We start from the raw sequence: 27243 nt of genomic DNA, 5'->3' as shown, positions 1-27243 counted from the left end.
CGAGGGCATCGGTCCTCACAGCATGCGCCTCCAACCTTGACCTATTCGGGCAAGCGTCCGGACTGCAGGTCAACTTCGCGAAAATCGTGACCATCCCTATCCGATGCAACGAAGGAGAGATTCGGCTCGTGCATGACACACTCGGATGCTCAACCACCAACTTCCCTTGCAAGTACCTGGGCCTTCCCCTGTCCATCACGAAGCAAACGACGACTCAACTTCGAGGACTCATTGATCAACTTGCTACGCGCGTGTCGCACTAGAAAGCGGCATCCTTACCTACGAGCATCATGTTACTACTAGTTCAATCTGTCCTTAATGCAATTCTGATCCACTCGATGCTAGTAATGGGCCTACCACCCAGGAAGCTTGCGACTATGGCGAAAGTGTGTCGTGGTTTCCTCTGGTGCACCAAGGCTGAAGCCGGAGGAGGCAGCTGTGCCATTGCATGGGATACCGTTTGTCATCCCAAGTGGGTCGGCGGCCTGGGCATTCTGGACATGCGATGGATGATTGTGGCACTTGAAACCAAGTGACTAGGGCTACCAAAGACGGACATGAGCAGACCTTGGGCGGAGTTCGCCATATCCATTCCTAAAGAATCGAGGTAATTGTTTCAAGCAGCTATGCGAGCTGTGCTTGGCGACGGGAAGGACACCTTGTTTTGGGAGGATCGCTGGCTTCAAGGAGCTTGAATCCGAGATGTAGCACCAAGGTTGTATGAGCGAGCGTCTACTCAGGCGAGAGCCTCTGGCTCGGTCCATGATGCGATCGCCACGGGAAGCTGGGCCAGGGACATTGAGCCATCCATCGACCAGGACACCCTTGAACAAGTCATGGCCGTTTGGCCCATTGTCATGGCCACCCAGCTAGATGACAAGAGCCGCGACACCACCATGTGGGCTTCGGACAAGAATGGACAGTGCTCGGCACGGTCGGCTTACCAGGCAAAATTTTGGGGACTTGAAGTAGCTCCCGCGGCAACATTCACATGGGCCTCCCGCGCACCATTGAGATGTCGTTGCTTCACTTGGCTGGCAACTATGAATCGATGTTGGACCTCATATAGGCTGGGAGTATGTCCTTTCTGCAACCAACACGAAGAAACAATCGATCACCTCCTTCTACACTACGTCTTCGAGAAGGACGTCTCGTCCAAGATACTACCTCCATAGGGAATGGGGCACGGAGGGCCACACGCCGGAGAGTCCCTCAAGGATTGGTGCGCAAGGAACGAGCATGAGCATCCGCTGAGACGATGAGCGAAGATGGCGCGCTATTTGTGTGCTTACCATGTGGGAGTTGTGAAAGCATTGTATTGCGATTGTGTTTGACGGTAAAAATCCATGCCTACAGGACGTGCTATGTAAGATTGTGAGTGAGGGTGAGCTGTGGCAGGAGGCAGGAGGCATGGCTGCTGCGTGACGAAGGTGCATTGGAGGGCCTTCTAGTAGCGACACTAGGGTGGATGCACGACGAGTATTCGGCACGCCTTGTAAAATGTGAAGGAGTCCTTCCTCCATTCTTTTTACTTCTTTAATATATGTATACGATTAAAAAAAACCACACAAGGCCATGATACGATGGCAGATGAACTAACTGCACAGCTCGCGCACCGGCCCTTTCAGTCTCAAGTCAGAATGCGGGAAGAAAGCCATCCAGGCAATCCTCCACCTTGATGAATTGTACGTCCGGGTACAGCAGTGTCGCCTCCACGCTGACGGCCGGGTCAACAGCATGCTCGCACGCCCCAGCGTGCGCCACCGTCGAGTGCACCATCGCCAGCTGAAAGTTGAGAGGGAACGGAGCCTCTGCATTCGGAGCCCCCGCGGAGACAATCAGTTTGATTCGTAGTGACATGTAAGGATGAGTAGATCGGATGCTACCTTGTATTTTCTTGACGAGCTCTGGTTCGGTGACGTAGTGCCTCTCGAATGTCTTGCCGGTTTTCTTCTCCAGGAGATGGACGAGCTGGCCAAAAGAGCGCATGTTGGCAGGGGGGCGCACGTGCAGGATCTTGTCAAGCGTTCGTGGGTCCTCCACGGCTCTTATGGTCAGCATGCTCATATCCTTCTCGTTTACAAAGATCGCTGAAAAAAGAGTGCCGAACTCAGAAATTACTGCTAATTCATCTATCCCATAACATAAATATTATTACAATCAATATATTGATGATATATAGAGAAAAAAAAGTCACCGTGTCAATCAATCTTGTTTACTATTTCAAAGTAAGATAATGAAGGAGATATGGAAGAAGCAGCAATGACCACCCTCGTGAATTAAGGGACACTGAAAGCAGTAGTTACCTCGTGAGTTTTCATCACCAAAGATGTCCACCCCCGTTGACAGAGGGCCGTTTTCTCCCGAGTTGCCGAGCGTAGAAAACAGCAAGCCAGTAGCCCAGTAGCTGCAGATGATGGTGTGAGGAATCCCTGCGTCTCTGATGGCCCGCCGAACTCGAAGCTTGGGCGTTACTATCATGCTGTTTGCCGGCTCCAGGGTGTGTTCGACATGATGCTCCACGTCACAACCGAATTCAGATGGCACAAAACGCTGCGGTATTTTGTCGGTTTAGACTTCCATCAAAGAATTAATAAATTAACCAAATCGTTAAATATGCCTCAAAACTTTGTCCTGCTTTATTTATGAAGCAATATGACCAAACTCAAACAAGGTGACGAGGAAACCTGTTACAAAACAAACAACAAAATAAAGATAAAACAAGAGTACATAAATAGCCACACCCCACTACGACGCACCCTAGATTATTGAGTAGAAGTGAAAGCACGTCTCATTGGAAAACCATCGGACATCACAGACACAAATCAAAAAGGACGTTGAACGTTCAAGTAAAAAATCTTCAGAAACTTCAGCAAGTTTTGGTTGCAAGGTGATAATTGGCTTGCTCAATAACAATCAGATAATTTTTCTTGGAAAAGTCCGCCAATCTATTTACAAATAAAAATAGTATAAAGATCATCAGAAATAAAAATAATAATAATATAACTAGGGCCTTGGCTGCCCTGCCTCTGCGTGTGGAACTCCGGATCTAGAGCGACGGCTCCATGGACGAGGCACGGCAAGCTAGCAGCCGTGCGGACGGTGGACCTGGCGTCCGAGCCGCGCGGGCGACGGGATCCAGTGGTCGTTGGTGGCCGGCGGCGGCTTCTGCAATGGTCGGTGCGCGCGATCTGGTGCATCCCCTCCTCCCATGTTCGACGTGCGGGCTAGCCTGGTCGGGCCACACTTTCTTGGGTTGCCGGTTCTGTACAGGAGGCGCTGCTGGTGATGGGGATCTAGTTCGGACGAAATCCCTGACCGGCCATGGCCGGCTGCGTCGACGGCGACGCCTGAGGGCGCCGTTCCCCTCCTTGGAGGCGTCGGTATGGACTGATCCCCTCACTTCCCCTTCCCCTAGGTCTCCCGGGCGAAAGCCCTAACTTTGTTGGGCCGCGGCGGCGCTCACGGTGTCGTTCCCTTCTTGAAGGCGCCGCTTTGGCAACCTTCGGGTTGTATGGTGCTTGTGGGTGGTGGAGGACGGCGGTGGTGCAGCCCTATCCTAGCACGGATCTACGTCCACTGCTTGGAGATGGACTCGCGTAGGTGGAGGTCGTCGTTTGGCGTCATGGTGGCGTCGATGGTGGCGTCGATGACGAAGGCACCTGCCAAGGCTGGTACCTCAATCTGCTCTGAAGATGAATCAGTGGAAGATGGTGAAGGCGACACATGTGAGTGCGTTAGACCGGTTTGTGCCCCTGACCCGGTATGTGGCTCGGTCGGGGCCTCTGGCTTTAGATGTTAGGCTTAGGTGAGAGGTCTGGGTATTTGACTTAGCTTGCACCCCTTCATCATATGGATAGGAGTAGCGACAAATGTTGCCAAGATGGTGGATTCAGACATATTGTTGTACTACTTTGTAAGGTCATCGGAAATAATCAATAGAATGATCGCATACATCTTCCAGATACACAGACCGGGGGTCATCCTCCTTTTCTAAAAAAAAACTAGGTCCATTGATCAACTAGCAACGAATGCTAGCACTAAAGCGAGTCGAAGGCACTTCACCATCATCATCAGGACAAATCATGTTATAGTTCACAATCAATACATTATCGTGCTAGGGTCCTAAAGCATCAATACATCAGAAAATAATCATCACCAACTCAAAAAAAAACATAGATTGAAAGGACCGTCCATGCAAACACACCAATGACCACGAGCGTTTATCGAATCTAGACGAATCTGCCGAAGACCAAGACCAACCTATTCAATAATGTCAGATACCAATGCCAACCTGATCCAAGCAGACCCGTCAGAGACTAACAATGACTTGATCAAGACAGATCTACCAGAACACATTTACATGTGTCCTTCGTCGAAGCGGAAAACAACGAGAAATGCACTATTTTAACTCTAGAACGTCATCGCCGCCTCGCATCCCCAGTCACTAAACTAAGACTACCTAAATAAAATATGGGAACCCTCCTACCAAAGAGGTACTGGGGTTCGTCATACCTCTGGGATCCATATATCCACCGAGGGCAGGGCAGTTGCGGCAGCTTGTTCAGCTTTAAAATAATTAACTTTTAATCTCGCAATGTGGCTCGTTCAAAAAAAACGTAATCATTTATGGAGGGAGAGGGAAGGGGAAAATTAGGTTGGTTATATCGGAAAACATCTAACTTGGCATTTCGAGTTTAAAATGGTTCCAAGAAGAAAAACATAATCGTCTATGGAGGAGGAGGAGGTAGGGGGAAATTAGTTTGGTTATATCGGCAAACATCTAATCTGGTATTTCGAGTTTAAAACAACTAAGTTATAATCCCGCAAAGAAAATGCATGCTTCTCAATAACAATTCCTATTTCAGTATCACGAGATCCCCTATTTACTCTTTTGTCATTGTTTGTTTAGATTTTTTATTACAAAACTTCACTATTAAGCATGCATTTGTTTGGGTGACATTTTCTACATCATCTAAATGGAACTTTTCACAAGCGGCATAAGTTAAAAAAATACACTTCATAGTTCACTTGTGACACATGACTCCCATTTCTATATACTCCATCCGTTCCTAAATATAAGACATTTTAGAGATTGTACTATAAACTACATACATATGTACATAGACATATTTTAAAGTATAGATTCACTCATTTTGCTCTGTATGTAGTCTTCTAGTAAAATACCTAAAATGTCTTATATTTTGGAATGGAGGGAGTATTATCGAGCATGTCAAGGCTATGTGGCGACCAAATCAGAGGTGTCATGGGCCTCACGTCACAAGAAAATTATATCAGTTCTGCTATCTTGACAAAATCATATCCATCTCATGTTTACTGCCGTTGCTCGATTGTTGGGTAATTTAATTCCGGATAAGTGATCCCTTTTGTTCGGACCATGGTCATGTAACCTTAAAAACATAGTCTTACTCCTTAATTAATGACAGTACGGGGTGGATATGAGGGCTAGGTCTTTGGAACACCAATGCACCAAACAAAGCAAAACTGCATGCATGTAGAATGAGGAAAAACGAATTAGCAGTAGGAATGAAACTACAGGGCTGTTTGGTTCCCAGTCTAAGATTGCCACACTTAATCTTAGTCATGTCATAATACTTTAGGCATGTCTTTGATTCATTACCACACTTGTGGCTTGTCACACTTTTATAGGTATATGGTTCACATGTCATAGACTGAATTTTTTGCCAAATCTTGTCATACTTATGGTGTCTATTTTGTTAGCCACACTTTTTGTAACAGCCACACTTTGTCTAAGGTTAGTTATGGTAAAGTTAGTCATGAATCAAACAGGCCCTACATAGATGTCGTATCAAACCCGGTATCTTTTGTCCGGCAGGTGGACCCGAGGAAAAAATGTATCACAGATTTTGAGGATGTCCACATCCGATGCAGTTTTGGAAGCTTCTTCGGTCAGAAAATGGAATCTCGGTAGCGATCCCACCGGCTCAGACAGATTCCCAGAGCGCGCTGGCTACTGGCTAGATGGAGTTGGGTTGGTTTGGCAACACACATGAGGATGAGAGGGCGATGTTCGTCCAGGGGCACTGTATGGTTTGTGGCTAGCCCGAAATGAAACAAGGGATGGAAAACGAATCGCTGATCCACAGGTAACTGTGAGCTCGGTGTTAGCTTATGTCCAAGAGTGGAACGCGATCCATGGGAACAAGATTAAGGTGAGCAAAACGGAGGTCAATTTTTTTTTTTTAAGAAAAGGAGGATGACCCCCGGCCTCTGCATCTCGGAGATGCATGCAGCCATTTTATTGATTATTCTCGAGGAACTTACAAAGCAATGCAACAATATGACCGAATCCGTCATCTTGACAACATCTGCCGTTACTCCTATCCATATGATGAAGGGGTGCAAGTTGGACCAAATATCCGGACCTCTCACATAAGCCTAACATCTAAAGCCGGAGACCCTGACCGAGCCACATACCGGGTCTGGGGCACAAAACGGTGTGACGCACTCACATGTGTCGTCGCCGCCATCTTCCACTAGTCCATCTTCAGATCAGATTGAGGTGCCTCCGCCATCGAAGCCACCATGACGTCAAACGACGACCTTCACCTGCGCGAGTCCATCTCCAAGCAACGGACGGAGATCCATGTTAGGATAGGGCCACACCACCGCCGTCGCCCACCACCCACAAGCGTCACCCAGCCCCAAGGTTCCCAAAGCGGCGCCTTCAAGAAGGGAACGGCGCCGTGAGCGCCGCCGCCGCCGAACAAAGTTAAGGCTTTCGCCCGAGAGACCTAGGGGAAGGGGAAGTGATGGGATCAGTCCATACCGACGCCTCCAAGGAGGGGAACGACGCCCTCACGCGTCACCGTCGACGCGGCCGGCCATGGCCGACCAGGGATTTCGTCCGAACTAGATCCCCGCCACCACCAGCGCATCATGTACAAAACCGACGACCCAAGGAAGCGCGGCCCGACTAGGCTGGCCCGCTCGCCGAACAAGGGAGGAGGGGAGGCGCCAGATCGCGCGCACCGACCACCGCAAAAACCGCCGCCGGACGCCAACGACCATCGGATCCCGCCTCCCGTGCGGCCGAGACGCGAGATCCACCGCCCGCACGGCTGCTAGCCTGCCGTGCCTCGCCAAAGGAGCCGCCGCTCCATATTTGGGGCTCCCCAAGCAGAGGCAGGGCAGCCTAGGCCCTACCGCCACCATCCTTGGCGCCCCGGGCTTGCCCGGCGGTTTCCTCAGGCGACGGCGAGGAAGGAAGGGGGGAGGCGGCTAGGGTTGGGATGGATGGAGGGAGACGTGCGTGCGTCAAGTAGAGATGGCATCCACCGACGGACGGCTAGCTCAAGGTAAATTTTGATGGAGCAGTGGGAAAATATGCACACAAGAGTGGGGCTGGAGCCATGATCCGTGACCATGCACGGGCTTTCAGAGCAGCCACGTGCCATGTCTTCCACGAGGTCTACGACCCGAAGGTGGCCGAGATACGTGCGTGTAACAGCATATCTAGCATATTTCGTAAAAACGCAAACTATAAAATTGGAATATAGATAAACAAACACATTTTAAGAGCCCATTTTTGCTACGCCCGAACAGAAACTGTAAAACTACGGTGATGAGCTCCTTCCTCCGATGTGGCGGTCGCCGCCCCTTCCTTCAGTCGGCCGTGACGGCCACGCCGGTCGCGTCCAACCCTACCGGACGCGCCCCGTCATCCGTTGGCTGCGCCCCGTCGCCCGTCGGCCGCACCCCATCACCATGCCGTCCGCGTCCAGCCTCGCCGGCAACGCCTTGTCACCTGTCGGCCATGCCCCGTCGCCTCCATTGTCAACGACTTGCTCCGTTGCCAGCCGCGTCAGCCGAGCCGTGCGTCTTTGCCCGCCACCCTAGGAGGATTCCGACGGCCAGGTTGAGGTCATGGGAGGCCATGACGAGGTCGAGCTCGTCCAATTCAAACCGGCGGCGGTCGATTGCGGCGTTGACTGGCCTTTTCCAGCGTGTGGTGATGAATTTCGACAAGTTTAGGACGGATTCCGGCAAACTTCGCGGCGGCGTGTTTGCTCCAACGAGGTTTGATTGGTATACCAGACCCCTGGAATCGGCCTTCCAACCTTCAAAAATAAGGGTTTCGGGTGTGGCTTTACCGTGCCCCTTAAAAAAATTACGGGTTGCACCACTTTTACGGTTTCTACTCTGCACACCTTTTGCGACCAAAAGTGTAAAATGCAAAACTTTTACGGGTTTGACCACTTATACGGGGTTTGCTAGAGATGCTCTAAGAGCATCTCCAGCCGTTCGCCCCCCCCCCTAAAGAGCTGAGATAGCATCGTTTTAGGGCGAATCGGCGTAAATTTAGCATGAGGGGGCTCGGGTTCCCAGCCGTCCCGCAAGGTCGCCCCACACACCGCTTTCGGCCCAATTTCGACGCAAATTCGATCCAAATTTGGCTCATTATCTGCACAAATTAAAAAAAACTAGATTTTTATGGAAAACTTCATCATAGAAATAAATACAAATCAAATAATTCAACGAAGCAAACTCGTAATTCGAACTAGGCATTGTCGTTGAGCCTCCATAGGTGCTCCCCCAGACCGTCCAGCAGTTCTTAATGCACGTGTGGGTCTCGGATCTCCTGGCACATATTGGGGAAGACAACCAATGTTGCCGGTACCTGGTGATCAACAACTGAAAGAGGACCCGGCCTGAAATATGGCTCAGTGTCAAACACCGGTTCCTCCCGCTCGCTCTCAATGATCATGTTATGCAGGATGACACAACAATTCATCACGTCCCACATGTGAGATTTCGATCAGGTCAGAGTGGGGTACCGGACAACAACAAATCAAGATTGGGGCACACTAAATGCTCGCTCGACATCCTTCCTGCAAGCCTCCTGACTCTTAGCAAAGTGTAACTTCTTGCCTCCTGCCACATGGTTTGAGATAGTCTTCACAAATGTGGACCATCTCGGATAGATACCATCTCCTAGATAGTATCCCTTGTTGTAGTGGCGCCAATTGACCTCGAAGTTCATCGGAGGAGGATGACCTTCAAAAAGCTTTGCAAAGACATTCGAGCACTGCTGTACGTTGATTTCCTTGTGAGTTCCTCGCATACCAAAGAAGAGTGCCAAATCCATAGGTCATGTGTGGCCACTGTCTCAAGTACCACATTGCAACCTCCTTTGGCGCATTTATACATCTCCTGCCAAGCAAATGGGCAGTTTTTTCATCCTGAATGCATGCAGTCGATGCTTCCAAGCATCCTAGGAAATCTTTTGGCTGCATTCTATGCTAGGATCCGAGCAGTGTCTTCAGCATTGGGTGATCGCAAATTTTATGGCCCAAACACTGCGACCACTGCTGGGAGCTCCGTACGTCCATAGTCTTCCTGTACAAACACTCAATAGTGGTGGACACGACAATGAGTCCATAGTCTTCCTGTATACCATCGAGATCTTCGTACGCAAGCATTCTCATAGCTGTGGTGCACTTATGGAGTGAGGAGAATCCAATCGTGCCGCTGCAATCCTTCTTGCAAATAAAATAGTTGTTGAACTCCCGAATGACATTCTCAATCCCGAGGAGGAACTTCCGGCCATCCGATAATGACGCCAAAATACTTTCTTGCCGTGCAGAGGAGCGTCGGCGAGGTAGTCCATGTAGAGCATGCAATAGCCCTACATTCGATGTCTTCGTTTTCTCTTGCGGCGACCCGACGTCGAGCCACCTTGCTTCGACTTAGCATCGTTCGCAAATAGGACGGTTAGCGCGACGAGGATCATGAGGTGCTCTTCGTCGGCGGTGTCGTCCTCGTCTTCCTCCTCCATCAGAGCCACACACGTCTCCTCGTCATCTGAGTCCATGGCCGAACACCTTGCGGTCATGGTGGATGGGCAGCCACGGTATCCCTGCTTGCGTGGCCTGGAAAACTCGCCCAGGAGAGTGGGATGGAGGTTGCCAGGAAATCGACGGGGAAATGGCCTTTTCTAGCGGCGGGGCAGCGAATGTGGGCAGTTGGGCAGCGTCGGGATCGGCATGGCAGTGAGGCGTCCTATGGCGCGCGAGGACGAATCTAGCAGGGGAGCGGCATTTCACTCCCGACAGTGGTGTCCCACACCCCGCTTTTCCTTCTGCTACAACCCCAAGTGTCTCTAGCGCGCTGGGTTCGGCCTGGAATCACCGGCTCAAAATTGGACCCAACTGGCGAAAAATGACGTCTTGGAGGCGCGGTTGGGCGAATTTTTTAGCGCCGACGATTAAAAAGGGGCCTGGGGTCTGTTGGGGACACATGTGGACATGCTTTAAGAGGGCAATCCAAGATTGACGTGACCAAGCTGCATATAGAGATGAAGGGTGCTACGATGGTGAAAATGTTGCACGATTCGACGAAAGATCTATATGCTTCTTGTCCCTTTGTTCAGAAGATTAAGGCGATAATGCTAGAATTTGAAGCGACAATTTGAAGAGGTGAATGTTTCATGGTACAGAGGACAGCGAACGGTGCCACACAGAAGTTAGCTAAAGTAGGTTTGAGTGAAGAACTTTGTAAAGTTTGATTTTGAGTCCCTTCACATTGCATTCTCGAACTTGTTTAGGATGATATTTCTAGTTATGTTTAAGAAATAAAGTGACAACATTGATCCTGAAAAAGAGAGATCTACCATAGGTCTATCATTCTCGTTGCGAAATCCCTTGGACTGATTCGATGTTGGGTCTCGGTGGGTGGTAGAAGAAAATAATAACAACTAAAATGATTCACTGGTTGGGCTGGTGAAAATTTGAACCTCAGACCACGAGTTAGCCTATTGAGTCCATCACGCTTTTGTTTTAAGACAAGAGAGGATGGGAGCTACTAGTTAGAGAACGCTACTTTAGCAACCTCCAAGCGAGCACTCCCGCACGTCGTCGCTTGGCGCATTTTTAGTCGTCGTCATGTGTCGTGCTCTAAGCGCTTCTTTCGGATTTTTTTTTCCGCACGCGTTTTCGGTTTTTTAAATTGTTTTTTTGGTGTTTCGGTTTTTCACCTGTCTTTCTTAGTTTTTTTGATAAAAAAATAATTTAAAAAATCACAAAAATCATGTTTTTTGTTTTTTCTGTGAGAGCATGATTTCGCTTTCGTGAGACTCTCGGAAATGAAAAAAATGATTTTCTGATTTTTTTTTGCTAGAGGCATGGTTTTGCTTCCGCGAGAGGCACGGTTTTGCCTTAGCGAGCGTACCCCTCGAAAAGGAAAAACGTGTTTTTTTCGTAAGAGGGACGGTTTTGCTTCCGCGGGAAGCACGGTCTTGCCTTTGTGAGAGGCACGCCCGTGCCTCTTGGAAAGGGAAACCACGTTTTTTCCGCGAGAGACACAATTTTGCTTGTATGAGAGGCACAGTTTTGCCTTCGTGAGAGGCACGGCCGTACCTCTCGAAAATAAAAAAGAGGAAAACATTTATTTTTAGTTGGTTGAAAATAGCAAGACGTTGTTAAATTGTGATCCAAATTCTACCGTATTGGACTAGACGTGGTACAAACGGTGTGGGCCTTTGCGTTGGTACCGACGCGTACGAGTACAACTCGTTTACTTGTCATCCAAGGACTCTCATGTATTGCCCCTCATATATACTCCATGTAGTCGCACCTAAAGACGGGTTGTCGTCTCGTTCTTGTAATACTCCACCCTCATAGTGATTGCGCCTTCGTGCGTCCATGGTTTTCTCCCGCAAGGGTTTCCACGTAAAAATCCGTGTCTCTCGTGTCTCGTTGATCTCGTTTTATCTAACAAGTGGTATCAGAGCTGAGGTTCTACACATACGAGATTTGAGACAAGAGCTAGGGTTCGGCGTCGTGTGAGCCGCCACCGACACGATCTGGCGATCCGAAGCTAGATTGATTACGGAGCCGAGTTCGACAGGATTTCCACCGAGCCGCAGTACACCAGGTGTATAAATCCATCGAGTTCCGCCACTGTACGTTGCGTCACTGCAGCTGTCGTACGTTGCGTCGTCCGATCCGCCGAGTTCTGCCGCTGTTTCCGATCGGGACGTGAAGACCGGATCAATACAGAGCAATCAAACCACCGCAGGAGCTTTGCTGCTGCTGCCGCTGCAGAACCCCACGACAGGAGGTGCTACTGCTGTCGTTCACGTGAAGCTAGTGGTACTTGTGCCCGAGAGCTACCAGGTGATAGGAATCGAGATCTAATCTCTCTCTCCCGTGAAGGCCAAGGCTGGTTACTAGTTTGACTTTGTCATCTTCAGTTGCTATATCTACCCTAAGAGCTACGAGGTGCTATTTATCCTATTTCGTTTCATCCGCATATTAATTCTATCAAGAATTTTTCTATCAGCTTGTACTACTTTGTGTACACAGATTTATCTACTCATGGCATCTATGAAGTACGATCTACCGCTGCTCGACCGTGACACAAGGTTTACCCTATGGCAAGTCAATATGCGGGCGTTGTTGGCGCAGGCCGACTACGATGATGCACTGGATAGTTTTGGGAAGAATAGAATTGAGGATTGGACTCCTGAGGAGAAACGAAGGGACCGTAAGGCTTTGTCACAAATTCAAATCCATTTGCATGATAATATTTTGCAGGAAGTTTTGAACGAGAAAACTGCCACCGCTCTATGGTTAAAGGTGGAAGGGATTTGCATGACAAAAGATCTCACCAGCAAAAGTAAGAACGGCCAGAGAGGCCAGTCGCAATCCAGAGACAAGAAGCAGTCTTGCAGATAATGGAAGAGAGACGGGCATGACATCTCAGAATGTTTCAACTTGCAGAACAAGGAAAAGAGGAATGTCACATATAAACCGAAAGGTAACAAACAAGGTAAAAATTCTGCCAATGTTGCTCGTGATGAAAGTTCCGATGATGCTCTTGTTGTTATTGCTGGATGTGCTGAGACCAATGATGAGTGGGTACTTGACACTGCGTGTACTTTTCATATGTGCCCGCATAGAGATTGGTTTACTACTTTTGATTCTACTACTGCCGTTGGTTCCGTTTTGGGTTTTGATAATTCACCATGCAAGATTGAAGGCATAGGTTCCATTCGAATCAAGATGATTGATGGCACAATCAGAACTTTGACAGATGTTCGGTATATTCCGAAGATAAAGAGAAATCTTAGCTCTGTGAGTGCCCTTGATGCAAAGGGGTACAAGTATTCAGGTGCAGATAGCGTTTTGAAGGTCACCAAAGGTTCTCTCATTGTGATGAAAGGTGACTTAAGTTCGACCAATGGCCTTTATTACCTTCGAGGTTCTACCATTTCAGGTAACGCTACTCCGGTTATTTCAAAGAATTCTGATTGTGATGCTTCTAACCTTTGGCACATGCGTCTTGGACATATGAGTGAACTTGGGTTGGCAGAGTTAAATAAGAGAGGTCTTCTTAAAGGATACCAAACTGGTAAATTGAAATTTTGTGAGCATTGTATCTTCAGCAAGCACAAGAGGGTGAAGTTCAACACTTCGAATCATACAACTAAAGGTATTCTTGATTATGTGCATTCTGATTTATGGGGACCATCTCGCAAAAGGTCACTGGGTGGTGCTCGTTACATGTTGACTATTATTGATGATTATTCGAGAAAGGTATGGCCTTATTTCTTCAAGCATAAATGGCAAGCTCTCTCAGCTTTTAAGGAGTGGAAGATTATGATTGAGAGACAAACTGAAAAGAAGGTAAAAATACTTCGCACTGATAATGGTACGGAATTCTGTTCTAAGCAATTTGGGAATTATTGCAAGTCTGAAGGCATTGTCAGACACCACATCGTTCCTTATACTCCTCAACAAAACGGTGTTGCTGAGCTTATGAACATGACCATTATTTCCAGAGCCCGTTGCATGTTGTCCAATGCAGGTTTGCATAGGCGTTTTTGTGCTGAGGCCGCTTCCACTGCTTGTTATCTCATCAACCGTTCACCATCTATTCCCCTTAATAAGAAAACTCCAATTGAGGTATGGTCTGGTTCACCTGCTGATTATTCACAGTTGAGAGTTTTTGGTTGCACTGCTTATGCTCATGTTGATAATGGAAAGTTGGAGCCTAGGGCTGTTAAGTGCATCTTTCTTGGTTATAAATCTGGTGTTAAAGGTTTTAAATTGTGGAATCCTGAAACACAAAAGATTGTTATTAGCAGGAACGTTATCTTTAATGAATCTGCTATGTTACATGATATTGCATCTACTAATGTTCCAATTGAGAGTGAACAACAGCCTACTGTTCAGCAGCCTACTGTTCAGGTGGAGCATGTTATCAATTCAGGTGATATTTCTGAGAAGGAAAATATTGATGCACATGATGAACCCGTCTTTGTTGATGAACATGTCACTCTAAATCAGCCTATTGTTCCACACGGTTGGAATCTCGCACGTGACAGAGTTAGGCAGGGTATTAATGCACCTGAAAGGTTAATTGAGGAGTGCAATATTGTTTCTTTTGCTTTATCTGTTGCAGAAGAAATTGAAGGTAATGCTGAGCCTTCTTCATATTCCGAGGCTATTATTTCTGGTGATGGTAATAAGTGGATGACTGCTATGCATGATGAGATGGAATCACTTGAAAAGAATGGCACTTGGGATTTGGTAAGATTACCTAGAGAGAAGAAACCTATTCGTTGCAAGTGGGTTTTCAAAATAAAGGAAGGTGTTTCTCCTAATGATGAGGCAAGATATAAAGCAAGGTTGGTTGCTAAAGGTTATAGCCAAATTCCAGGTATTGACTATAACGAAGTCTTTTCTCCTGTTGTGAAGCATAGCTCTATTCGAACTTTACTTAGTATTGTTGCCATGAATGATTTTGAGCTTGAACAATTGGATGTTATAACTGCATTCTTACATGGAGAATTAGAAGGGATATTTATATGGAACAACCTGAAGGTTCTGTTATTCCTGGAAAAGAAAAGCTTGTCTGTAAGTTAAAGAAATCTCTTTATGGATTGAAGCAATCCCCTCGACAGTGGTACAAGAGATATGACACCTTTATGCTCTCTCAAGATTTCAATCGGTCTAGTTATGATAGCTGTGTTTATTTGAAAACTGTCAATGGTTCAGCTATTTATTTGCTCCTTTATGTTGATGATATGTTAATTGCTACAAAGAGGATGTCAGAAATTGATGAACTAAAGAAGCAATTGAGTAATGAATTTGAGATGAAGGATTTGGGTGCAGCAAAGAAAATACTTGGCATGGAAATATCCAGAGATAGACCGTGTGGAAAATTATATCTCAGTCAGAAGGGATATATTGATAAAGTTCTTCGTCGTTTTAATATGCATGATGCCAAGCCAGTAAGTACTCTGTTAGCTGCACACTTCAAATTATCATCAGCCTTATGTCCTGAGTCAGATGCAGATATTGAGTACATGTCTAGAATTCCCTATTCGAGTGCAGTTGGTTCACTTATGTATGCCATGGTTTGTTCTCATCCTGATTTATCTTATGCACTGAGTGTTGTTAGTAGATACATGGCTAATCCTGGAAAAGTGCATTGGAATGCAGTTCAGTGGATTTTCAGATACCTGTGAGGTACTTCTAATGCTTATTTACAGTTTGGGAAAACTGGAGATGGACTTGTTGGTTTTGTTGATTCTGATTTTGCTGGTGATTTGGATAAGAGAAGATCGCTCACAGGTTATGTTTTCACCATTGGTGGTTGTGCTATGAGTTGGAGAGCAACTTTGCAGTCTATTGTGGCTTGTTCCACTACTGATGCCGAGTATATGGCTATTTCTGAGGCATGCAAAGAAGCTATCTGATTGAGAGGTTTGTACACTGAGCTTTGTGGAGATTCATCTTGCCCTCCCATATTTTCTGACAGTCAAAGTGCTATATATCTTACAAAGAATCCAATGTATCATGAGAGAACAAAACACATTGATGTCAGATTTCACTATGTTCGAGATGTTGTTGCTAAAGGAGATTTGAAGGTATGCAAGATAAGTACTCATGATAATCCAGCTGATATGATGACAAAGCCAGTTTCTACCAATAAGTTTGAGCTTTTCTCAGGCTTAGTTGGTATTTCTCACTAGTCCTTTGGACTTTGACGCACAAGGTGTTTATGCTGATTTGGATGGAGTTATTTACTTTCTTCGACTATTGGAGGGAATTTGGCTCAAGGTGGAGATTGTTAAACTGTGATCCAAATTCTACCGTATTGGACTAGACGTGGTACAAACGGTGTGGGCCTTTGCGTTGGTACCGACGCGTACAAGTACAACTCGTTTACTTGTCATCCAAGGACTCTCATGTATTGCCCCTCATATATACTCCATGTAGTCGCACCTAAAGACGGGCTATCGTCTCGCGCTTGTAATACTCCACCCTCATAGTGATTGCGTCTTCGTGCGTCCGTGGTTTTCTCCCGCAAGGGTTTCCACGTAAAAATCCGTGTCTCTCTAAGAGACGTAAGTCCTGTCCAGCGATCGACACGCCTCCTCTCCTCTAGCTGGGCCCGTGCACAACTTTCCATCCTCCTTATCCTCCCACGCAGGAAGCCACAACCACTCATTTTTCCCTTCTGCATCGTCATCTTCCCCTTCGTCTAGATCAAGGCCAACATGGCCACCGCTGCAAGCTCTTCTCCACCTTCCCTACCGCTCCTACCCGCTGTTGTAAAGCAAAAAGAGGACGCCACTGCAATTTACTGTAGGGAGAGCTGCAACAGGGTTGCCGGCGTTGCAATCAGGAGTGCTCGCCACTGCTCGACAACGCTGCAATGGAGCTCCCAACATCCCTCCTAAAGCTGCAACGGAGCGCTCAGTAGCGGTCCTGTGGCGCCGCAATGGAGTGCTTGCCGGCCCTCCCGACGCAACAACGGGATGCTCGCTGGCTCTGCTATGGAGCACTCGTCGGCTTCCCGACGCTGCAACCGAGCGCTTCCCGACGCTGCAACAGAGCACTCAATGACCCTCCCACGCTGCAACGGAGCACTCGCCGGTGCTGCAATGAAGCACTCATCGGCCCTCCCGGTGCTGCAACAATGATCTCACCGACCGTCTCAGAGCTGCAATGGAGCGCTCATCGGTATTCCTGGCGCAGCAACGGAGTGAGCGACAGCCAGCCGAGGGAGCAAGTGGTGGCCGGCTGTCGATATTGAAGAGGAGATCGATGATTTTGGGAGTCCTCTCAAATCAACGAGAAAATATGTAGCAGTTGCCGGGAAAAACACGAATAACACGTTATTTTATTTTATTTTTCTATCGCGAGAGGCACGGTTTTTTGATCATTTTTTCATGAAAAAGAAGTTCGTCAAAACCTGTTAACATGGGAACTAGTTTTCATGATCTCGACACGAGAAATCCAATGATGAAAATGATTCAAGATTTGGACGGATGGTTTAGGAGATAAACTTTTTGAAAACATGAATCTACGAAAATAAAAATAAAAATCACAGGTTGCGACAAGTGCATGCATTACACTACTTGTCGCAACCTCAAAAGATGGGAATGATCTTTAAAAGAAGTACTCTCTAATTATTGATTTCGAGGAAGGATTTGCTATTCTAAGCGTTACCTTGTGGCTCCTTATTTGATTCTTAAAAAATAAAAAGTGTCGCTCGTTATTATTTCTGTACAGAATGCAAATCTTGGTTCTGTTTTTAACTAAATTTGTATTCCTTCGAATTTTGAAAAGGCAGGTGGCCTGTTTTCCAAGTGAAACAATGAAAAATTCCGGACAAAAAAGTAAAAGATAGAAATAAGCCTAGTTGTGCCGAATGAAGAGTAGCACAACACACATAGTTTTTTTTTCCAAAAAGGGGCACAACACACACAGTTAATGTTGCTTCCGCGTCTCTTATATCTAAGAGGATGCTTGAATACGTTTTAGTCCCATGATTTAAAAATAATGGGACTAAAATTTGCTAGCCTCATCCATGTTTGGATCCAAATACTAAAGAGACTAAAATCAAGTTAATGAGCATTTATTATCCTTCAAACCCTCCAATCCAGAACCCGCGTGTGTTAAAAGAAAGGAATTAAATGAGAAAAGAGAGGACTAATCCACATTTTAGTAGGCGTAACCCTGACTAAAAAATTTAGCCTCAAGATTAATTTTAAACCCTCTTTAGTCAGGGGTGCTTGAAACTTTAACCTTTTAAAAAAACTATTTTTAATCAGACTAGTTTTAGTCCCTTAGATTCAAGCGTCCTTTTAAGTTACCAGGCAGATCAATGATTGCTGCCGCGTCGTGTCATTTTTGTTTCGCATAACCTAGCGAACCGCAACATATATCGAATTACTTTCTCTGTCTAAATAATTATAGTTAAAAATAATAATTTAGATACAAAGAACGTATAAATATTTAGATACAAAGATGACACGCAAGATGACTATTTTTAATATAATTATTTAGATACAAAGAACGTATAAATACGTAGCTTGGAAGCCCGAACACGCTTCCGTTCATTCAAAGCAAACAGTGGGACGTTACAGTGACCTAGGTACGCTAGGCAGGCTGCAGAACGGCGACACCCATGCAATCCAGTTTGGCTTGGCCTGTTACTCCGAGTACCTTCTGTCTTTGATTTTATCATCTGTCTGTGGTTTTTCAAGTCTCTTTCGTACTTTGGATCAAACTTTGACTATACATTTATATAAGCAAATAAACAGAAATTATATTTCTGTACATGGCAGCACTTTATCTCCCATGGTATGGTGCATAATAGCAAGTCTTTTGTTTTAACACAAAGCGTGACGGTCTCAATTGGCTAACGCGTGTGTTTCCATTGTTAGGTTTGTGTTTCAAATCGGTTCAAGTCCCCGTCGATGCATAATTTTAGTTATTATTAACACAACCTACGTGGCTACCAAATGGCGCACTGTGATTGGCCTAGCGCTTTGAGAGTTTTAGACGTGCGATAACATGCCTTCCAAGTTTGTGACATGCACGTTATGTAACTCTACAAATTAACATACTTATTGAATTATTGATACAACGTGTAACAGCTTGCAGTAGGTCTATATGTACATGTGGACGGTGGATTGTGCCCCCCCCCCCTCCCCCGGCGAAGAATTGAAAATCCAAACTTGAGAGTAAAAGGTAATTAACATTGTATATATGGTACAAATATTGAGGGCCTTTTCGGTTCGTAGAATTCTAAAAGCGTGAGAATAGAAAAAAAACATAAGGTTGAAATGGCATGCTCATCTCAATCCTCTATAATTTTGGTTGTTCGATTGCCCCGTAGGAAAACAAAAAATTATGTCAGAAAGGTTTGAGTAGGTGCTAAAATTTCTATGAAATGTCGCAGGAAAGGATCCTTGGAAAAATTAACATAAAAAATCATAAGGATTCTAATTCTTTAAAAGACTTACATTTCTCTCAAATCAATCATATGATCCGTAGCAGTTGCCGGAAAAAACACGGAAAACACGTTTTTTATTTTGTTCTATCACAAGAGGCATGGTTTTTTAATCCGTTTTTTTAGAGAAAAAAGTTCATCAAAATCTATCAACGTGGGATTTAGTTTTCATGATCTCGATGCGAGAAATAGAACAGTGAAAATGGTTCAAGATTTGGACGCACGGTTTAGAAGATAAAACTTTTTTAAAATACGAATCTACGAGAAAAGAAAAAAATCACAGATTGCGACAAGTGACGCGCATGCATTACATCACTTGTCGCAACCTCGAAAGGTGAGAGTGATCTTTAAAAGGAGTACTCTCTAATTATTGATTTCGAAGAAGGACTTGATATTCTAAGCGATACCTTGTCGCTTGTTATTTGATTCTTAAAAAATAAAAAATGTCCCTCGGTATTATTTCTGTACAAAATGCAAATCTCAGTACTGTTTTTAACTAAATTTGTATTCCTTCGAATTTCCTGTTTCCCAAGTGAAACAATGAAAAATTCCGGCAAAAAAAGTGAAAGATAGAAATAAGCCTACTTATGCAGAATGAAGAGTAGCACAACACACACAGTTTTTTTTTCCCGTAAAGGGAGCACAACACACACAGTTAATGTTGCTTCCGCATGCTTGCTGCCACGTCGTGTCATTTTTGTTTCGCTTAATCACTCCGATTTGAGTCGAGGACGAACGAACTAACCAACCTAGCGAACCGTAACATGTACCGAATTACTTTCTCTGTATTTGAATAATTACAGTTAAAAATAACTAAATTAGTTTTTTCAACTATAATTTTTCAATTATAATTACTTCCTCCATCACGGTTTAGATGACACGTTTGAAAAATTTCTGAAACTAAGTCACCGATTAGTTATGAGATGTAACAGGTGTAGATGCTAATGCGTCTAATTAACTGAGAAAATACTTGTACTACTTCGTGAGCAGCAAATTGGGAGGGCGCATGCATTAGTAGTACTAGTACTAATTAATAAGAGTAATTGCTTTCGCATCTTAAACCTTGTCTATTTTAGAAACGCACGCAAGTTTAATGCCTTGTTTGTTTCAGAAGTTCCGGGACATTTTGTAGTCCCAACTAAAAAGTTCCTAGTCCCTATCCATTTGTTTCCATGGACTAAACAGGGACTATAGGTCATTAAATGACATGCAAAAAGACCATGTTACCCCTAGTAATGTACTAAAGGTTATTAAATGACATGGTAAAGTAGGAGCATTGTTAAAGAAAAGTGGTAAAAAATCTCAAAAAGACCATCTTATAGGGACTTCTTCCTTTAATCACAAATACCCCCTTTTAGTCCCTAAAAGTTCCTCCTGTTTGTTTCACATGAGACTAAAAAGGACATTTTTTATTCCCTACACAAAAAAATACCTGGAAACAAACACCCCCTAACTATGCCACAGAACAACACGGAATAAGATGTCAAATCGCCACACCAATAACTAACCAATTGCAAACGCTCCCACCATATCAGGCTTTAAAGTTTTACTTTGGGTGTCAACCACTTAAAAAAAACTTACATGTACATCCACTTACATGCGCAAGTCCCATTCTTTCCAGTTATGGTGTTGTCGTTTTATCTTTGTTATTTGTGCCTTGTAAACCGTGAAGGAGAAAGTATTAGGATACAAAGAAAGTATAATATGTAGCTTGGAAGCGCGAACACGCTTCCGTTCATTCAAACCAAACAGCGAGACGTTACAGTGACATGTGAGGTGAACCTCTCACAACCTCCACGTTTATGGTTAGCTCTATTAGTATTCAGTTCAACGACCTATGTAGGTCCTCGACCGCCACAAGCTAGGCAAGCTGCAAAACAGCGACACCCATGCAATCCAGTTTGGCTTGGCTTGCTACTCCGAGTACCTTCTGTCTTCGGTTTTATCATCTGTATGTGGTTTTTCAAGTCTCTTTTGTATTTTGGATCAAACTTTGACTATATATTTATACGCAAACAAACAGAAATTATATTTCTGTACACGGCAGCACTTTATCTCCCATGGTATGGTGCATAATAGCAAGTCTTTTGTTTTAACACAAAGCGTGACAGTCTCAATTAGCTAACGTGTCTGTTTCCAATATTAGGTTTGTGTTTCAAATCGGTTCAAATCCCCATCGACACATAATTTTAGTTATTATTATTATCTACTACCCACTGACAGGTGTAACCCACCATCAAATATGTCCAAGGGATTTCACAACACCCTGAGGCCTCGTTTGGTTAAGGGGGATTGTGGAGGTTTTGAGAGCAAAATCCCCGGGAGGGCCAGAAACCCCACAGATCTTCGGGCGCCCATTTGGTAGAAGGGGTTTGCTTAGCCCAATCCCATCCGTTCTCCTTCAATTCCTTTCTATCCATGTGTTTTAAAATCCTACTCGGAGGACTAATGAAAGCAAAACCCCGGAAATTTGAGAGGATTGGGTGGAACAAAGGGATTCACCCAATCCCCTGAAATCCCTCCCTTTCAAAACCTCCCCAATCCCCTTAACCAAATGAGGCCTGAGGGAGTGCAGGTTTCAATCGGAAAGAAAACGAAGAGGTATCAGTAAAAGTGCATAGGAGATGACTGTGTCGTCAACTCGACAAACACAACCTACGTGGCTACCAAATGGCGCACTGTGATTGGTCTAGCACTTTGAGAGTTTTAGACGTGCGCATAACATGCCTCCCAAGTTTGTGACCGGCACGCTATGTAACTCTACAAATTAACATATGTATTGAATTATTGATACAACGTGTGGCAACTTGCAGTAGGTCTATATGTACATGTGAACGGTGGATCGTGCCCCTCCTCCTTCGGCGAAGAATTGAAAATCCAAACTTGAGAGTAAAAGGTAATTAACATTATACATATGGTACGAATATTTAGGGCCTTCTCGTTTCATATAGAATTCTATAAAAGCGTGAGAATAGAAAAAAAAAATAAGGTTGAAATGGCTTGCTCATCTCGATCCTCTATAATTTTGGTTGTTCGATTGTGCCGCAGGAAAAACAAAGAATTTTGTTAGAAAGGTTTGAGTAGGTGCTAAAATTTCTATGAAATGTCGCAGAAAAGGAACCTTCGGAAAATTAACACAGAAAAGAAAAAATCCCTAAGGATTCTAATTCTCCAAAAGACTTATAAACATCCTTTGAATCGATGTGGTCCTAAGATTATAAACGAACATGCTCTGAATGTGCCTTTTCTTTCTCTTTGGTTGTTTTTTCAGAATGTGCATAACAATTGCACGTCGATTCATCATTAAGAAGGAGAGAAAGAAGGTGATCAAACGTTTACTGAAGGGCTACTCGCCGGCCAACCCAAAGACCACCCACACCCACCGTCCACTACAGAAAAACAACACTGATCACTCACGCATGCCCACAACTCTTTGGCTGTTGATTAGCCAGCTGGTTTGGCTTCTCCCCGTTGGAGAAAAATGCTCTTCCCGCAGAAAAATGACAAAATTGCTCTAGATGACTGAGTAAAGTATAGATAGAATTGATTCCTAAAAAGAAGTAGATTAACAGATTAAACAACAACATGACGGGTCATGCACAAGTGATTATATTGGTTTTGAGCTGAAACCAAACTAAGAATCATGACAAGCAAAAAAAAGAAAAAAGAAAAAAAGAAACTAAGAGTCCCGCAAGGAAAGAGAAAAAGAACCAAACAAAGAGGAGAAGAAGCATAGTTAGTTGTTTTCCAGCCCTTCCTTGACCAGACTACCATGTAAAAGTCAACAAACACGTAAAAAGTGAGTGGAAAATGCAACAGCGCGCAGAAGCACATTTCGAAATTCAAAAAATAAAAATCCCTTAACCTATAGTTTCAGGATAGGAATAGGAAAAACATAAGAACCGAGATGACATGTATTTCATTTTTTTATAGGAAAAATATGTTACTTGGCTCATATGATTGATTTTTTTTCATTGGGTCTAGAGTAATATTTATTGTTTTAAAATATGAAGGATTGATTCTTATCATACATAAAAACATAAATCTATTACTACAAACCAAATGGATGCAAATAAAATTTTCCTGAAAGCCTCATTCGCTTTAGAATTTCTATGACCTCTAAACAAAAAGAGCCCTCAACAAGGAGAAAACTACGATCTTTCTAATGCATGTAGCTGAAGAAAGTTTCTGCACATGTACCTTCACACATCCAACTTCCTTTATCGCTTCGATGATCTTGAGCTGGCCGTCTAGCTCCTCCGGCCTGCCGTGTCCCACGGCGGAGATTACAACCTCCCCATGCTGCTTGATCGCCGCCACCAAGCTTTTGTGGTTGTTCATGTCCCCCTGCATGCGCATGTAATTACTATCCCCGAGTTTAACCGCACATCGATTACCAAAGGTGCATATATAAACCGTTAGCTTAAACTTGTAATCCTGTGATACGCGCGTACGTAGACAACGCTGACTCCGCGGGCCTCGAGGGAGTTCAAGAGTTTCGCCTTGTCGGAGTCGGATGCAACAGTGGTCGGGCGGACGAGCACGGCCGTCCGGTGCCCGGCTTTGAGGCTCGCCGTTACAAGGTGCTGACCGATGTTCCCAGTCCCGCCGATCACCAGTATGCTGCTCATCGTCGATCGACCTCCTCGCCAGCAGTGATTTTTTTCGTTTCAACACTCGTTGGCAGTGGTGTTGAACGAACGAGCGAGCGCTTTGTTTGGCTTAGGCTGTGCTGGCGAGATTTTATACCCGTAGCGCCGTGGGTACCGTGCTAGTTTTTTTTCCCGACAAAAGGATTGTGTTGATACAAAATAAAGTATTGATAAGAGATATAAAGCATACATCCGACCTCGTCATAGCTGTCATAGCTATCATGCATACACAATCAAAGTTAACATACGCACAAAAATCATGTCAACAAATAGTAAAACCATTTAAAAACATGAAAAACCGAGGACAGTAAATCCGGGCCCTCACTAGTAGAAAAAGGGCCTATAGCCCCGGTTCGGTTGGTCCATTAGTCCCGGTTCACGAACCGGGACTAATCAACTGGGACTAATGCTAGCCCCGGTTCGGCCCCGAACCGGGGCTAATGACCTTCCACGTGGCGGGGCTGGGAGCGAGCGGGGGTGGGGGGAGGGATATTGCCGGGGCTATTTCTTCGCTGTTTTTTAGCAATTTTTAGGGTTTAGGATTTTGCACTAAATTGGATGGGGCTATTTTGCTGCCCCCTATTTTCCCATTTATTTGTTTTGGGCATTTTTTAATTTTTGTTTTGCACTAAATTGGATGGTACATACACAACAATAAAGGAACAACTATATTGCACATCATGGTCACGAATATATTACACCATCTCATCCGCCGTGCTTTGTCGAACATATTTATAAAATGTAGACACGAGTTACATACACATATATGCATCTTTTTTACACTATATCATTTCATATCAATTGCATCGACGAGCAATAGTCACTAGTAGAAAAAGGGCCTTTGGCCTGGACCCTTTAGTCCCGGCCTGCCTCTGGGCCGGGACTAAAGGCCCGGCCACGTCGCCCCAAATCGTACGAGGCTTTGGTCCCGACCCGTAAGGAGGCTTTAGTCCCGGTTTGTGTGTCGAACCGGGACTAAAGGGTTTGGAGGATTTAGTCCCGGTTCGTGTCTTGAACCGGGACTAAAGGGTTTGGAGGATTTAGTCCCGGTTGGTGTCTTGAACCGGGACTAAAGGGTAGAACTTTAGTCCCGGTTCGTGACACGAACCGGGACTAAAGGTGTTCAGATTTTTTTTCTGTTTTTAAATCCTTGTTTGTAGTTTCTGTTTTAAATTGATTATATCTTTTAGGATATTTAATGTTTTTGATTGATTCTTTTTGCATTAGATTCAAAATTTTGTCTAGTTTCTGTTTGTGCCATTAGTTTTCAAATTTGAATGGTTTAAATTTGCTTCAAACCCAGTTTTTGAATAACTTGAGTTTACAAATAGTTTTTAATTTAATTCTTTTTGCTCCCACTCATGTGTTAGATTGTAGTCACAGTAAGATTTATTTGGTTATTTTTAGAATAATTTAAATTAGGATTTTAATTAAAGAAATATTGTTTTGCTTATATAGTTGTTTTAGTCATTTAATTGTTGTTTTTTATTATTTTTAGTTAGTTCTTTCTGTAGATTTTAACATGTTGTAGTATGGTGCATATTTAATGCACAAAAAATATACAGTTCAATTACTTTTAAAAAAATGCCTTTGTAGTAGATGGGTTTTCGTCTGAAACCTTGATACTTTGAGTTTTGTAGAAAATAAAAAAAATGATAAAATCTTCAAAAAATAAACAAAAATGATAAAATCTTCAAAAAATAAAATCCTTTGAGATGTTGTTAGGTTTTAATGTCTAGTCGGTATAGAAATTTTGAGATATGAATTTTGACCATTTTTGCAAAAAAAGGAAAAAAATAAACGGCCATAACTTTTGCATACGACGACCAAAAAAATTTAATATATCAAAGAAAACTAGAAAAAAATGGTACTCGATTTCATCCGGGCTTGCCCGGTGAAGTTTTCTCACATGCTCAAAATTCCAAATGGAAAAAAAGTTATTTCAAAAAGAAGTTTTTCCAAAAAAAAAGAAAAATAATTTTATTTAAAAATATTAGGTTGTTTTCATTGAAATTCACTATTATTGTTACTTATTAAGTTTATTTTAATAATTGTTTGTAATTCAAAAAATTAAATCATGTGACATGACATCAAGACCCAAGTTATTTAGGATTGATAGCTTACTATTGTCAGGAAAACAACAAGTGCACACTTGGGAACTAGGGGCGATAGAACCAGAAAGTTAAGCGTGCTCGGGCTGAAGCAGTGAAAGGATGGGTGATCGGTCGGGAAGTTAGACGATTTAAAATGAGTGATCCACGCTAGAGCAGAGAGGATGGGTGATTAGAGATTAAATTGTCAAATAATTCAAAGATTAGAAAATTGGAATAAAACATAAAAAATATTCAAAAATAAAATTTGATTTTTTTTTTAAAAATCTACCTTTTCGGGTCAAAAAAACAGACGGATCCTTTAGTCTCAGTTCGTAAGTAGAACCGGGACTAAAGGTACTCCATCCGAGGTGGCCATGTGGAGCACCTTTGGTCCCGGCTTGGAACAGGGCCGGAACTAAAGGTTAGGCCTTTAGTCCCGCGCCTTTAGTCTCGGTTGGTGAACCGGGACTAAAGCCCCTTACGGGCCGGGACTAAAGGCCATGTCCCCACTAGTGAGTATTCTCCCTTGACATCTAGGACCTGTGCATCTAAGAATCCGGCAATTTCCTCTTGAATTGCTCATACACGTTCCTGTGGTAGAAGACCGTCCCGCAACCGTTCGATCTAATTTAAAGAAGGGGTCGATATATATATCAATGAAAACAAACACAATTCACGGTAATAAAATAAAGCCGTGCTTTATGACCCGGTTTTTGCCCGTCTCATGGGTCGTCTGGCGAATGAACTCGCAAACATAGTATCCACATAAATTGTTCCCGTGTTCCTGCCTCAAGCACTTTACGAGAACAGAGTTCAATCAAAAACATAATCAAGAATTATAATGGTATTGAAACTAGAATAAAGAGATGCATGGATCTAGCTAGTAGTTACTTACATCTATTTGTTCAAATGTAAGTTGTGACTTCCAATCACCCCGAGCCTTGGCGGTGAACCGTTTCCAAGCCCTGCCAAGAAAAGAAAATGAATAAAGGAGTTCTATATTAATTTCTTGCTATCAGGAAATGAACGAGAAGTTGCCGATATAGTGCCATAATGATTGAAATTACCTCTGGAGGCATTCCTGCATGTTCGCCCATTCAACGAGGGATGTGCGTTTCGGGTCCATGACTATTACTTGTCCGTCGTCAGGTACAATGATTAACAAAATAAAGTGGAACCTGTGCACGCATAACGAGTCAATT

At 44.2% G+C, this 27243-nt stretch overlaps 1 protein-coding gene across 1 annotated transcript; it reads right to left on the bottom strand.

Moving 5' to 3' along the window:
- Window positions 1–1491: 1491 nt before the first annotated feature.
- On the bottom strand, window positions 1492–23995 carry LOC123439699 (phenylcoumaran benzylic ether reductase Pyrc5-like). Its single transcript, XM_045116389.1, has 5 exons — window positions 23751–23995; window positions 23497–23643; window positions 2307–2553; window positions 1887–2090; window positions 1492–1811 (listed from the first exon to the last, which is right to left on the bottom strand). The coding sequence occupies exons 1-5, from the start codon at window positions 23925–23927 to the stop codon at window positions 1636–1638; spliced, it is 951 nt and encodes a 316-aa protein (XP_044972324.1). The 5' UTR covers window positions 23928–23995; the 3' UTR covers window positions 1492–1635.
- Between the last annotated feature and the right edge of the window lie 3248 nt (window positions 23996–27243).

Source organism: Hordeum vulgare, chromosome 3H, assembly GCF_904849725.1.
Source record: "Hordeum vulgare subsp. vulgare chromosome 3H, MorexV3_pseudomolecules_assembly, whole genome shotgun sequence".
Classification (NCBI taxonomy): Eukaryota; Viridiplantae; Streptophyta; class Magnoliopsida; order Poales; family Poaceae; genus Hordeum; species Hordeum vulgare.
The sequence above is the reverse complement of the archived record's forward strand: the minus strand, read 5'-3'. Positions and strand labels throughout refer to the sequence as shown.

Excerpts from the sequence above, each read along its gene's own strand:
- LOC123439699 (XM_045116389.1), bottom strand. The coding sequence starts at position 23,927 with ATGAGCAGCATACTGGTGATCGGCGGGACTGGGAACATCGGTCAGCAC. Across the intron at positions 2,091-2,306 it reads TGGTGATGAAAACTCACGAG|CGATCTTTGTAAACGAGAAG; the intron begins GTAACTACTGCT and ends CTCTTTTTTCAG. Across the intron at positions 1,812-1,886 it reads GCTCGTCAAGAAAATACAAG|AGGCTCCGTTCCCTCTCAAC; the intron begins GTAGCATCCGAT and ends CTCCGAATGCAG.